The sequence below is a fragment of the Heloderma suspectum genome, chromosome 2 (assembly GCF_057233095.1).
Source record: "Heloderma suspectum isolate Gila_16-S chromosome 2, 16-S_ref, whole genome shotgun sequence".
NCBI lineage: Eukaryota > Metazoa > Chordata > Lepidosauria > Squamata > Helodermatidae > Heloderma > Heloderma suspectum.
Genome location: NC_139459.1, coordinates 335,542,884 through 335,556,447, shown reverse-complemented (window position 1 = coordinate 335,556,447; position 13,564 = coordinate 335,542,884). Strand labels below are relative to the sequence as shown.

Here is a 13,564-nt window from a genome sequence, read left to right as displayed (position 1 = left end):
CTAAGCAAGTAATAGTGGAGTGAAAGCACACTCCTAATATAGAACAGGAATGTGCAACATACCAAGGTAGATTATACAAGAGGTTATGTTAAATTATGTACAGATGGTGATCCAATATCTCATTGAAAGCTGCTACAAACTCAACACACTAGGGCAGTCATTTTCAAACTTTTGGTCTTCAGAACTTTGTTTCCTAGCAGTTCTCTCCCTATATATCAGAAGATAACCTGAGTGGCCACAATCTCATTATGCAATACAGAATTCCCTATCTTCCAGAGCAAAATCTACTCGATCCAGCAGAATCAGACTATTTTTAATTTCCATTGGGTTTGCAAATGTTTTTGCTTGCAATGCACAGTTGTGCAGGGACCCAGGATAAGTTTCTATTACAGCAACCCTGGAAAAAGCAGATAACTTTAATGCAGTACAACCACAAAAACAGAAAATCAAACCACCTGCACTTCAGACAAGTCCTGAGAAGCTAGGCTAGTAGGAAGAGAGAGTTTTCTCCAGGGGGGATCTTCATGACAACGGAATGAGAAGCACGTTGGAGTTTTATCTGGATTTTCATGGAATTGGCTTTGGTCCGTCAGGGACACACAAAGCAAGAAAAGCCAAGTGTACTGTACCTTAAAAAATCCGCTTTTCACAGGTCACACAGCACTTAAAAACCACATACTTCCGGGTTGGGTGGGAGGAGTAGAACTGAACGCACCAACTCAGCAGGTGCTGCTCAACCAATGAGAGCGGCTCGTTTCCTGACTGACAGCATCTGAAGGCTCCCCATGAGAGTAACCCACCAGTGCAATTTCACCCCGTTCCAGCCAATAGTCAGGAAGTCAGAGCTCCCACCCCCTTTCTCCTTTTTCAGGGAGTAAATACAGGGATCTAGCTGCTTCATCCATTTTTGGTCTGCAGCCCCTGCTGCCTGCTCCCCCCCCCCCCCGGAGAATGTGTAGCATCTTTTTCAAATTGAGAAAATCAGAGCCGTGCTGCCTCAAGTATTAGCTATCTAGCAAGAGCAGGCAGCCAGGAACGGGATCACAAAGAAGAGAAATGGGTTCTCAGGATGCAAAAATAAATTTATTGTAGGAAGCCCAATGTGTTGCGGCCTTGTTATTATTTTTAGGCCTTCTTCAGGGGGCTGTAACATTAATGGTAATTAAATTTACAAATTGGACAACACACATAATTAAAACATTACTGAGACACAAATTGCCACAGCCCTTGTGCCATTTTTTTCTGCTGATTCCCCTCCCCCCAGATACTGTTTGCCCCAAAACAGTACATTGGGGGGGGGGGGGATTTTCAGTGTGAGAACAATACAGGTAGGTAGGAATAAATTTATTTTTCCATCTTGAGAACCCATTTCTATTCTTTGTGATCTACTTTGGATGATCACTTCCTTCCGTTTTCTTGGCCAGGAATGGGAGCCTGCAGGCCTGCTGTATCGATATGGCAATACAGTGAAAACTAAAGAATGCAGGAGAGGGAGGAGAGAAGGCAGTAGCAGAGGAAGAAGAAGCAGTGCTAGCAAAGGGAGGCAACTCCAACCAGCCCTTTCCCTCCATGCAGAGAAGCAGCAAAGTAACAAAAGCATCAGAAAAGTGCATAATTATGGCTGTCAGTGGGGATGGGCCGAGAAATGGAGGCTACTTACTCCCGCTGGCAAAAAGGAAGTACGGAGCGATTCTGAAGGCACGGAAGAGCACTCTAGTACTTTGATGAGTTGTAAAGGCAGGCTAGTTACTCTAGTTACCTAGGTTACTGAGGTCATGGAAAGGTAAAAGACACCCCCCAAGGAGCACCTGATCATACCGAATTTAAAGTGGAAGGATGGGCACACAGCTGTGGCTTCCCCACAGGTAAACTCCAAGGTGGATGTAGACTGGCCACAACATCATGTGCCACAAAGGAACTCCAAATGGTCCCAATCCACAACTATTCACCCATGAAGACAGGCCCCTGGTCAGTATTTTAGGAGATTGGCTCACATCTGGCAAAAACGTTTTTAAAAACAGTTTTTTTCTTTATGTAATTCTAGCAATAGAAGTGGGATCGGCAACAAAATGTTGCAGTGTATCATCCCTCAACTCCATTTAGGAGAGTTCCTGTTCAAGGTTCCAGCCAGTGTCAGCCATTCCCTCCAATCAGGGCATTCCCCTCCTGCATTTTCCTTTTCCAACCATCACTCTACATTGTGTAGCTAGCTAATGAACATGCTCAGTCTTCATTGGGCTGGTTGCCCCCTTGAGTATTTTTTAAAGACTTTTTTAAACGTCTATTTTATTTATTTATTTCATATATATACCACCCAATAGCCGAAGCTCTAGGCAGTTCACAACAATTAAAAACATAAACTATGAAACAATAAAAGACAGATGATAAAATACAATATAAAAGTTTAAAAGCTTAAAACTACAATATAAAAATAAAATAATCAAACAGAAGCTAGCAACAAAAGATTTAAATACAGTACCAGATAAAAACAACTGAAAAACTAAAATGTCTTCAAACTTAGAATCATAGAATAGTAGGGTTGAAAGGGGCCTATAAGACCATCGAGTCCAACCCCCTGCTCAATGCTAAGTCAAAGCATCCCCGACAGATGGCTGTCCAGCTTCATCATGAATGCCTCCAGTGTGGGAAACCCCACTACCTCCCTAGGTCATTGGTTCCATTGTTGTATTGCTCTAACAGTCAGAAGTTTTCTGGGACATTCAGCCGGAATCCAGCTTCCTGTAACTTGAGCCCATTATTCCGTGTCCTGCATTCTGGAATGATCAAGAGATCCTGGCCTTCCTCTCTGTGGCAACCTTTCAAGTACTTGAAGAGTGCTATCATATCTCCCTCAGTCTTCTCTTCTCAAGGCTAAACATGCCCAGTTCTTTCAGTCTCTCTTCACAGGGCTTTGTTTTCAGTCCCCTGATCATCTTTGTTGCCCTCCTTGGAACCTTCTCCAGCTTGCCGGCATCCTTCTTAAAGTACGGTGCCCAGAACTGGACACAGTACTCCAGATGATGCCTAACTGGTGCTGAGTAGAGGGGAACTAGTACTTCACTGGATTTGGAAGCTATACTTCTATGAATGCAGCCCAAAATAGCATTTGCCTTTTTTGCAGCCACATCCCATTGTTGGCTCATCTTCAGCTTGTGATCGACAACAATTCCGAGATCCTTCTCACTTGTAGTCTTGTTGAGCCATGTATCCCCCATCTTGTAACTGTGCATTTGGTTTCTTTTTCCTAGGTGCAGAACTTGGCATTTATCCCTATTAAATGTCATTCTGATGCTTTCTGCCCAGCGCTCCAGTCTATCAAGATTACTTTGAATTCTCTTTCTGTCTTCCAGGGTATTAGCTATCCCACCCAATTTTGTGTCATCTGCAAATCTGATAAGCATTCCCTGCACCTCCTCCTCCAAGACAATAATAAAAATGTTGAAGAGCACTGGGCCCAGGACTGAGCCCTGCGGTACCCTGCTCGTTACCTCTCTCCAGTTTGAGAAGATCCCATTGATAAGCACTCTTTGAGTCTGATCCTGTGGATCCACCTGACTGTTGTTTCATCTGGCCCACTTTGAGCTAGTTTGCTCATCAGGATATCATGGGACACTTTGTCGAAAGCTTTGCTGAAGTCGAGGTATATTATGTCCACAGCATTGCCACAGTCCATAAGGGAGGTGACCTGATAAAAAAATGAGATCAGATTCGTCTGGCAGGATTTGTTCTTGACAAATCCATGTTGGCTTCGAGTCATCACTGCATTGTTTTCAAGGTGCTTCCAGATGGACTGCTTTATCATCTGCTCCAGAATTTTCCCAGGGATCGATGTCAGACTGACTGGTCTGTAGTTCCCAGGTTCCTCCTTTTTGCCCTTTTTGAAGATAGGGACAACATTAGCCCTCCTCCAATCATCTGGCACTTCACCTGTCCTCCATGATTTCTCAAAGAGAATAGAGAGTGGTTCTGAGAGTTCTTCTGCCAGTTCCTTTATTACTCTAGGATGCAGTTCATCTGGCCCTGGAGATTTGAACTCATTCAAAGTAATTAGGTGTTCCTTGATCATATGCCTATTGATCTCAAGCTGCAATCCTGCCCCTTTAGCCTGTACTTTGCCTTTGCCAGGGGGCTCACTGACCTTCTTTTGGGAGAAGACTGAGCCAAAGTAGGAATTGAGCACCTCTGCCTTTTCCTTGTCATCTGTTATCATTTTGCCATCCTTATTTAATAGCTGAACCACCATTTCTTTCCTCTACATTTTACTATGCACAAGCCTTTTTGTTGCTTTTAGCATCCCTCGCTAACCTCAGCTCGTTCTCAGCTTTAGCCTTCCTGATGCCATCCCTGCAATCCTGTGCTACCTGCCTGTACTCTTCCTTTGTTGCTTGGCCTTCCTTACATGTCCCGCATGCATCCTTTTTTGTTTTCAGGTCATCTCTAAGCTTTTCGTGAAGCCACATTGGCTTCTTCTGTTGTCTTCCGCCTTTTTTTCTTGTTGGAATTGTTTGTAATTGTGCCTTGAGAATTTCCTTTTTTAAACTCCCACCCATCTTGGACTCCTTTTCTCATTAGAGTCGCTTGCCATTGGACCTTACTAATGATTGTTCTGAGTTTATTAAAATTGGCTTTCCTAAAATCCAGGGTACGCGTCTGACTACACTCGGCTTTTGCTTCCTTTAGAACCAAGAACTCAAGTATAACATGGTCACTTTCTCTCAGAGTTCCCGTAACTCCTACTTTATCCACTAAGTCATCTCTGCTGGTTAGGATCAAGTCAAGGATAGCCGATCCTCCAGTTCCTTCCTCTACTTTCTGTAGGAGGAAGTTATCAGCAACACAAGTCAGGAATCTCTTGGAGGGGCCATGTTTTGCAGAATTTGTCTCCCAACAAATATCGGGGAAATTGAAGTCCCCCATTACTACTACATCATGCTTCCTTGAAATATTGGCTATTTGCTTTTCAAAAGTTTCATCCTCGCCTTCTCCTTGATTGGGGGGCCGGTAGTAGACTCCGACCACCATGTTCCTTTTATTCTTTGCTCCATTTGTTTTGATCCAGATGCTCTCAATGGGGCTACCAAGCTCATCCTCCTGTATTTCTGTGCAGAGATACGTATTTTTAACATATAGTACAAGTCCACCTCCTTTCCTGTTCCTCCTGTTCTTTGTTCCCTTTTTGGCTACAAACCTGGCAGCACTCATCATTTGAGTTTGCTATTAGAATTATAAGCAGATTAAGCAGCATGATGAAAACAATAAGCCCTGAGAGGGCTTTGATTGCAAAACCTTCTGAAAACACCAAGGGCGCAATCCTATGCATGTTTAGACAGAGAAAAGGCCTACAACTCCCAGCATGGCTGGCTGGGGAATGCTGGGAATTGTAGGCCTTTTCTCTGTCTAAACATGCATAGGATTGCGCCCTAAATCTTTTAACATTTGGGGGGGCTATCCATTTAGCAAACAATGAACTTAATATTTCCCTGCCAGAATAGCAGGGACTATAGTGATGCACAGAAATGTACAATTCTTCCAATTCTGTCTTTTGCAGAGTTAGAACAAGAGTGCAGGACCTCAGCCTAAGCTGTACTGAAATCAATGAAACCTACACACACACAACCAGGTGCAGAACTGCAACCTAATGCTTAGATTAAATGCACTAAAATCTCCACAAAGCAGTCTTATGGCCACAACCACAAGACTGTTCACATAAGCACCAAAGCACATTTCTTACCCAACACATTACATGAATCATTGCCAGAAAACTGCATGGTCCCTGCTCCCAACACAGAGCTGACCAATGTCCATAGCTGTGTGGTGGGCTTTAGCATCTATGAATCAGACCTTAGCTTTTCGCTGACACCATCACTTGACAACGGCACTCTTTCAATAAATACAAAATCATTTCTGTATGTGCAAGTTTTATTGCCAGAATTAAAGTGAGTTGTTTTAAAGTTATATATTGTATATATACATGGAGAGAGAGAGAGTGTGTGTGTATGTGAATTAATCCATCACTGTGCAAGCGAAATGTTTTAACAAAAATGTCCCTGAGTTTCTCTGGAAGCGGCTGGGAAACATTTATTTAAAACAGTTATACCCTGCCTTTCCTCCAGAGAGCTCAAGGAGTCTAACAAGGCTAAAACAATAAATTAAAACAATCCTTCCAATATAATAAGGATCCTTCCAATATAACAATATCTAAATATTAAAACATGAGTTCATATGTGGCCTAGGTCCTAAGCTGATCACATCCAACTGATCTCTGGCACTGGGTTTTCTAGGTATGCTGAGGTGTATCCATAATGAACTAAACAAAATCAATGATCTTTTAAGCTGAAGAACTATTTACTTCAAGCCAAAAATAAAACAGATTTTTCTCAATCTTTCAAAATGATAACATTAATTATCAAGACTACAATCCTATACCCACTTAACTGGGAGTAATTCCCACTAAACTCGGTGGGTCTTACTTCTAAGGAGACATGTACTGGAATGCGCTCTTAGTGTCTGTGACGATCAGGAACTGATCACCTGTGCAATTCCCTTTAGAAATTACACAATATAATGAAGTTATAAACAGTTTGTTCATATATTTTTACCATTAAAAACATACTCATATTGCATTACACAGAATTTGTTTTCCAATCCTCAGGGAATACACTGCAAAACTGTCTGAGAAACAGTGATCACATTAGCTTAATTACTCCATGTCAACTTGATTAGTCACTGTTCTTTAATGCAAAAGCTGCTGCTTGCAATTAATAGCAGTTGGTACGAGTTCAATTGATTGAGTGTCTATAGTGCATGAAACATGACAGTAAGTTCAGCATTATCTTACAGCAATTCAGTTGAGAAGTCTTTTCCCAATGGTACATAGATCTGAAGTACCAGAAATTGCTGGATCAGTCCAACTAGAAAGAAACAAAAGAAACAGATTAGGTGCACATTCCACATACGAAAAGAGGGAGGAAAAACAACAAAAGGAAACCAAATCAAACCGTGTTTTTTTTTAAAGATACTTTGCCAAATACCTAGTTGGTGGCTCAGATGGAATTCCAACAACCACAAAAAAGAACCTAATTCCTTACACTTTCTCATTATTATGACAAAGCATGAACACATGCACACTATACATCCTACGAAGGCATAGAAAAATCAGTCTAAAGATTCACAGACATGTTCCTGAAAAAAATGCATGCTTGGTAATTACTCTCAGAGGGGACAAATTTAAATGATATTTGAACCACTTAGCCAATTCATCACACAATAGAATCCAGATTAGGATAGCTGTGGGCAACTGAGCGTTTGATCTAATTTGAATGTCTAAAACAGAAGTGGCAGCTTAGACAAAAACCTTATAAAATTAAAGCCCATGCTCAAGCCAGAAAACCCCAAATAGTTTTGAGGAGTGCTGCCCACAGAAAATCTTAAAGGATGGTCTCTGAGATTGCTTGACCAAGAAGGAACATGTACTGCTCCTATCCTAACATGGTCAACTGAAAGAACAGCAGACTGACCATCATCAAACAACATCCTTCCAATTTTCTAACACCAACTGATTGTGACTTTTGATGTAACTGACTCACTGGCCCTATATAACTGTCTGAGTTACTCTGTGCTTGTGCTCTCTATTTTCAAGCTATGAAGAACTTGTTTCACTGCTACTTCTACCATATCCTATCATGATCTTTATTCTGTTTACCTCCGCTGTCTTCCAGTCTTCCAGTACTTGCTTAGTCCCTGGGCCTCATGCTCTGCCTACTGCCACATCTCCTTGAATATAAGAAGAGGCATGCTGGATCAGGTTTGTACAGTGGCCAACCAGATGCCCATGGGAAACCCACAAGTAGGACATCAGTACAACAGCGCCCTCCTGCTCTTGTTCCCAACAACTGTCATGGACAGGCATACTGCTCCTGATACTGGAGGTTATATGTAGTCAACATGGCTAGTAACCAATGATAGCCATATTCTCCATGAATACATTAATCACATTTTAAAGCCGTCCAAGACGGTGGCCATCACTACATCTTGTGATAGCAAACTCCACAGTTTAATAATGTCCTGTGTGAAGACATCCTTCCTTTTATCTGTTCTGAATCTCACTTTCTTCAGCTTCAAGGGATCACCCCTGGGTTTTAGTACTGTGAGAGAAGGAGAAAACCTCTCCTTATCCACTTTAACCACACCATGTATAATTTTATCCACCTCTATTATATCTCCTCATACTCATCCTTTTTCTAAGCTAAAAAGCCCCAAATCTTGTAACCTTTCCTCATAGGGGAGTTGCTCCAGCCCCTTGATAATCTAAGTTGCCCTTTTCTGCACCTTTTCCAACTCAACAGTAGCCTATTTGAGATGCAGTGACCAGAACTGTACACAGTATTCCGAGTATGTTCATACCATAGGTTTATATAAAGGCAGTATGATATTGTTAGTTTTGTTTTCAATTCTTGTATGCCTAACATGGAATTTGCCTTTTTCACAGCAGCTGCTTACAGGATTGCCATTTCCATTAAGCTATTCACCACAGTCCCAAGATCTCTTTGTTGGTCAGTCACCGCCAACGCAGATCCCATTTGCACATATGTGAAGTCAGACAATACTGAGCTAGATGGACCAATAGTCTGACTCTGTACAAGGCAGCTTCCTACATTTGCTGTATTTATGATCTTCTTAATTTACACCAAGAATCTTCTTTCAGGAGCACTGAATACAGCAATAGGCCCATGAGGATGTTTAACATAGCCTTGAGCAATTTCTCCAACATTTGTCTGCTGTGTTAACCCTTTTAAGAAAACATGTTTCAAAGCTTATTTTTAAATGATTTGGTTTTAAATATGCAGTAACTGACATGCAGGATAAAGTTCTAAATAAATACAAAGTGGTAAGAGTCAGAGTGTTTCTTAAATTCACTGCAAATCAAGGGAAAAAGTAATTCAAATTTAAGCTCTTTGTAACACAGAAAATGCAATGCAACCTTAGTAATTGAGAGTTCTCAAATCAAGACCAAGTATTTTGTTATAACACTACCAACAAAGAATTCAAAGTTCCATTTCTTATAAAAGATGCATTAAATATTTAGAAATCTAAAAATTTTATAGCAGAAATTTAAAATCAATTGAATCCATAAGCATTAATGTAGTAGCACACTTTAAAATGCCTCATTTCTCACATTGCCAATGTTTGGATAGTTAATTTCTAATTACAAAATACTGCCCAAGAAATACTGGAATATTTCCTTAAACAAAACACATTGCATGGCAATCAAATCACATGACTGAAAAATATAAATCCACAAGAGATACCCAATTTAATTTTCAATAGTAAGTTTCATATCACAACAACAGCAGCAGCAGCAACAACTTAGGGTGGGGAAGTGGCAGATATAATCTGAGACAGTCTTCCCCAAGCTGATGCCCTCCAGATGTGTTGCCAAATTCCCACAGGCCATGCTGTTTGTAGAGGTGGGCCAATCCATGCTCCAGAACAGCCTCCCCCAACCTGGCACCCTCCAGATGTGATGGACTACAACTCCCATATTCCCCAGCCAGTCTGGGGAAGATGGGAGCTATATTCCTTCACATCTGGAGGGCATCAGGTTGGGGCAGGCTGATCGAAGATATCCCATAAACTTCTCATTAAAATCTTGAGAATTTCAGTTTCATCTTTTTTTCTCTATAAAGCTTAAATCCAGAAACACAAATTTAAAACATTATACAGAAAGAACAAAAGATTTTTAACCCTTGTGTCTCTGGGTTTAAATTTGAAACTAATGGCATTTTAAAGGGGTTAATAACCTTTACATGACATTAAATACCTAAGCAAAGTTTCAGTCATTAGACAATCTGACTGCTGGCTGATTCATTCACTGTCCCAGCCTGTATGCTGGGATAATGTTGGGAGTAGCAAAAGTCTTGGGCCCACCACGGCATGGACTGATAACATGGCACCCTCCTGGTGTGTGGCACGCTTGCAAGCCACACACAAGCTGGACAGCTACCCTGAAGCTCCATCCCAAGATCCGTTATAGGGACCCCCCTGCCCTTTTAGGGGAACAGGATGTCCCTGCTTATCACCTTAAATGCATCTGGTCCAATGTCTCCAGCACCACAAGAGGCAGGCAGCTAAACATACCAGACTCACCACCAAACCTACTGCAGCTGCAACCAATTCAGCAGGTTATTAAGAACATCATTTAGCCAGCATCAGAGAGGTGGATACTATCAAACCTAAATACCTCAGATAGTTTAAAAAGATGCCTGCATGGTACACCACAAGATCCCCAAGGGCAGAAATGAAGCAACCTATAGCTTTTTCTTCCTGGCACCATTGACCTTTACAGGCCCCACACCCTCCCTCAATACCTGTTTTTCCAGGAGGTCCAACCATATGATTAAAAGTTCTGGGAACTGGGAGGGCTTCCAGTCCATATCTGCCTGGGCCACACAGAGATAAGGCTGAAGGCTTTCTACCTATTCAAGTCTTCTTTGCCCAGCTGAATTATCAAAGTATCTGTAGGCAAACCATCTTTGCAGGCTTGAGTACCATTCACATGAGTCCTTCCTACAACATGCCTTCCTTGCTAAGTTAGGTGCTGTGCAGCCTGTCACCATGACCTAGGTGGGTTCACCATCTGGATGACAAAAGAATAGACACATGCCCGGTGAACAATACTGTGCCCACAGATCCACACCATCCTGAGGTGAGGCCCTCTAGCTTATACAGAGAGATTAGCAATGATTCACCTGATGTATGTGAATATATGACCTATAGATTGAGAATCTCCACCTGCCAATGCATTGAATCCATGAGGTTTGTAGTTCCCATTTTGCTGCAGATGTAGTAGCCCCTACCTTGAATGAATGGGTCCCCAATTCATCACAAATTGATGTCTTTTTATTTAAGTTTTTCTTGGATGTTTTTAATGTTTTAAATATACATTTGCATGCTATCTGCATTTTATTGTTAAAATACAATACAATACAAATAGTTGAGGACTAGGTTTAGTGGAAAGCTAGGATACAAGTTTAATAAAGAAATAATTAATAAACTAGGGGAGACAAGCAGCTGTGATACACATGTGTAAAATGACTGCAAACCGGGTGGGGTGGGGTGAGTGAACATCTGCATGTATCAGTAACGGGCTTGAACAGCTCAGCCGAACAGCCAGAAAGGCCTGGGTGACACGTACAGGACAGGCCATCTGTGAGGGATACCTTGGGGTAAATATGGCTCCCCCGTCCCTCTAGTCAATTATAGATTGCCGAAAGTATAGCTGAACACTGCCCAAAGATGAGACATCCCACAGGTCTAAAGCGCATGCTGAGCCATCCATTTGGGATGATGCTACTAGCTCATCCATCCTCAGGGCGCCAAAGAAAGCTAGAGAGAACTCTGTCTTCAATAGGATGGCCCCAAAAGGGGACAGCATAAACACAAAGAAAGAGAAATTCAAAAGCTAGTCAAATGTGGAAAGCAAGCAGCATAAGATGCACTTCTGTCTTCATCTTTGCTTGATCCTCAGGAGCTCTTCTTTGAATAGCCAGTCTGTGATGGCCATAGCCGAAGCCATGTGGAGACCTCCTATTCATGTTCCATGAGTGGTCCAAAAAGGAAACTCTCTATCTCAGCTCCATCTCCCAAGCTCCACCCCTGGGAACCAACCAGCCCTGCTGATTGCCCTCTGGGGCTGCTCCCAAGTCACAGTGCAGCCAGATGGCTGCACCACAAGAGGACACCACCCACCCACTCTACCTGTGCCTTGTGCGACAGTGCAAATGCGGGCCCTCAGTAAGCAGGGACATGGGTATATGAAATTGGTTAACCAGCAGGTTACCTTGCTGGTCCAAACCCCTAAGCATGTGCTGTAGTATACACAAATCATTTGCCTAATGAGGCTTTCACCATCTACTTTAACAAAGCGTTCAGATCTGTATGTGCATGCATCGCTTGGAACATGCAGACCAGCCCCAGTGGTCAGGTATCTAATAGGTTCATGAAAAGTTTATACAAATCAAGTTAAATACATGAAAATGAAATATGCATGTGGTAACTTCACCTAACCAGCTCAAAATATCTTTTATCAGTGCTGAAAAAGTTTATCCTTTTCCTGTTCGGGTAACCCCTGAATATCTGTCAGGGATGCTCTGACTTGGATTCCTGCATTGAGCAGGGGGTTGAACTCGATGGCCTTGTAGGCCCCTTCCAACCCTACTATTCTATGATATTATTCTATGATTCTATGAATTTTGGACCATTTTTAAATATGAAGGCATTTGTTAACACCACAGCCCAAAAAAGTAAAAGATACCTTTGAGTTCTTCTTCTAAACAAGCAAACCAGGCAATATAGACTGAGCAATGTACCATACCTAGAGGCAGAGTGATAATGCTGTCATGGCAGAAATGGAACTAGATCTTTTTTGCCTGAGAGAATGGCAGTAGCATTTGGCTGCATTATCTCTAATTATAATTCCTCTGTTTCCAAAATATAATAATTTCAAAAACAAAATAAATGGCTAATTTTCTAGATCTTTGCAAAACACACACACAATATGAGCAAAGATGAGCATTAGAAATTGTAAACACATGCGGCAAAACATTTTTTAAAGAACCTTCTAAATACAGAAAAAATGACTTCATTTATTGAAGACTATTTCCATATGAAGTTACACTGTAACTCATTGCTACCACCCCATTTGTTATTGTGACTACCATAGAAAATATTTAGTGGCACAATAATACTCAGTGATATGACTAGCATATGGAATCATACTACTTCCATTTCAATTTCCAGAATTCCCATCGTACCTTTTAATCACTTTAGACAAAAAAATATACTATTAATGCTTCACATTTGCCTGCTTTTAGAGCATAACTTAGCCCATATTTTCTCAGTGCTTAGTAAGATGCCAGAGCTCAAGTATGCTTGGAAGCTATGCTACCTGCACCTTGCCTCCATGTGGAGGGCGTGCGGTGTATGTGTGTGACTGGCTCATCAGTGACAAATTTAAGGACAAAAGAAAGTCAATTTTCTCTTACTCAGACACTCTGCTTTCTAAGCAAAGAAAGACACAAGGCCAGCTACGGCATGACTTGTGAACTAGGGTTTGCCACCAGTGTCTTAAACAAATTACATAGCCTGATTGCTGAAGCCAGTATGGTGATCTTAGAGTGTCAGACAAAGACTGTGGAGATCTAAGATAAAATCCCCAGACTGCTTTGAAACTATCTCTCAGCTTAACCTCCCCCATAGGGTAGAAGTACTGGTGAGGCAGGAGAACTTTCATAAGGAAAACAGCCAAGGGGGAAAAGGCTTAAATCCCCAGTGCCACAATCCTGAACCAGACTTGGGGGAGGGGAGGGGATGGGGTGGGGGGAGGGGAGCCGAGATGGACTAATTTCAACAAGACACTGTCTGGAAATAGCCGTTGTCAGTTTCACCTGGACAACTATGCAAATATCTCAAGGCTAAAGACTTCCTGCGAAGTCTCCATCTATCTGATTCTTCTTCAGACCTTGCCTTGACATTAGTCAGTTTTAGATCCTGTGAAAGCTCACGT

The 13,564-nt window shown here is 41.8% G+C and overlaps 1 protein-coding gene across 8 annotated transcripts in view; it reads right to left on the bottom strand.

Moving 5' to 3' along the window:
• CFAP20DC (CFAP20 domain containing) overlaps positions 1-13,564 on the bottom strand; it is a 271,330-nt gene that overhangs the window by 235,078 nt on the left and 22,688 nt on the right. For all 8 annotated transcript variants that reach the window (XM_084840501.1, XM_084840499.1, XM_084840500.1 and 5 more), the window contains one exon: positions 6,839-6,911. In XM_084840501.1, the coding sequence (XP_084696627.1) occupies positions 6,839-6,911 (73 nt within the window). The remainder of the gene's footprint in view (positions 1-6,838; positions 6,912-13,564) is intronic.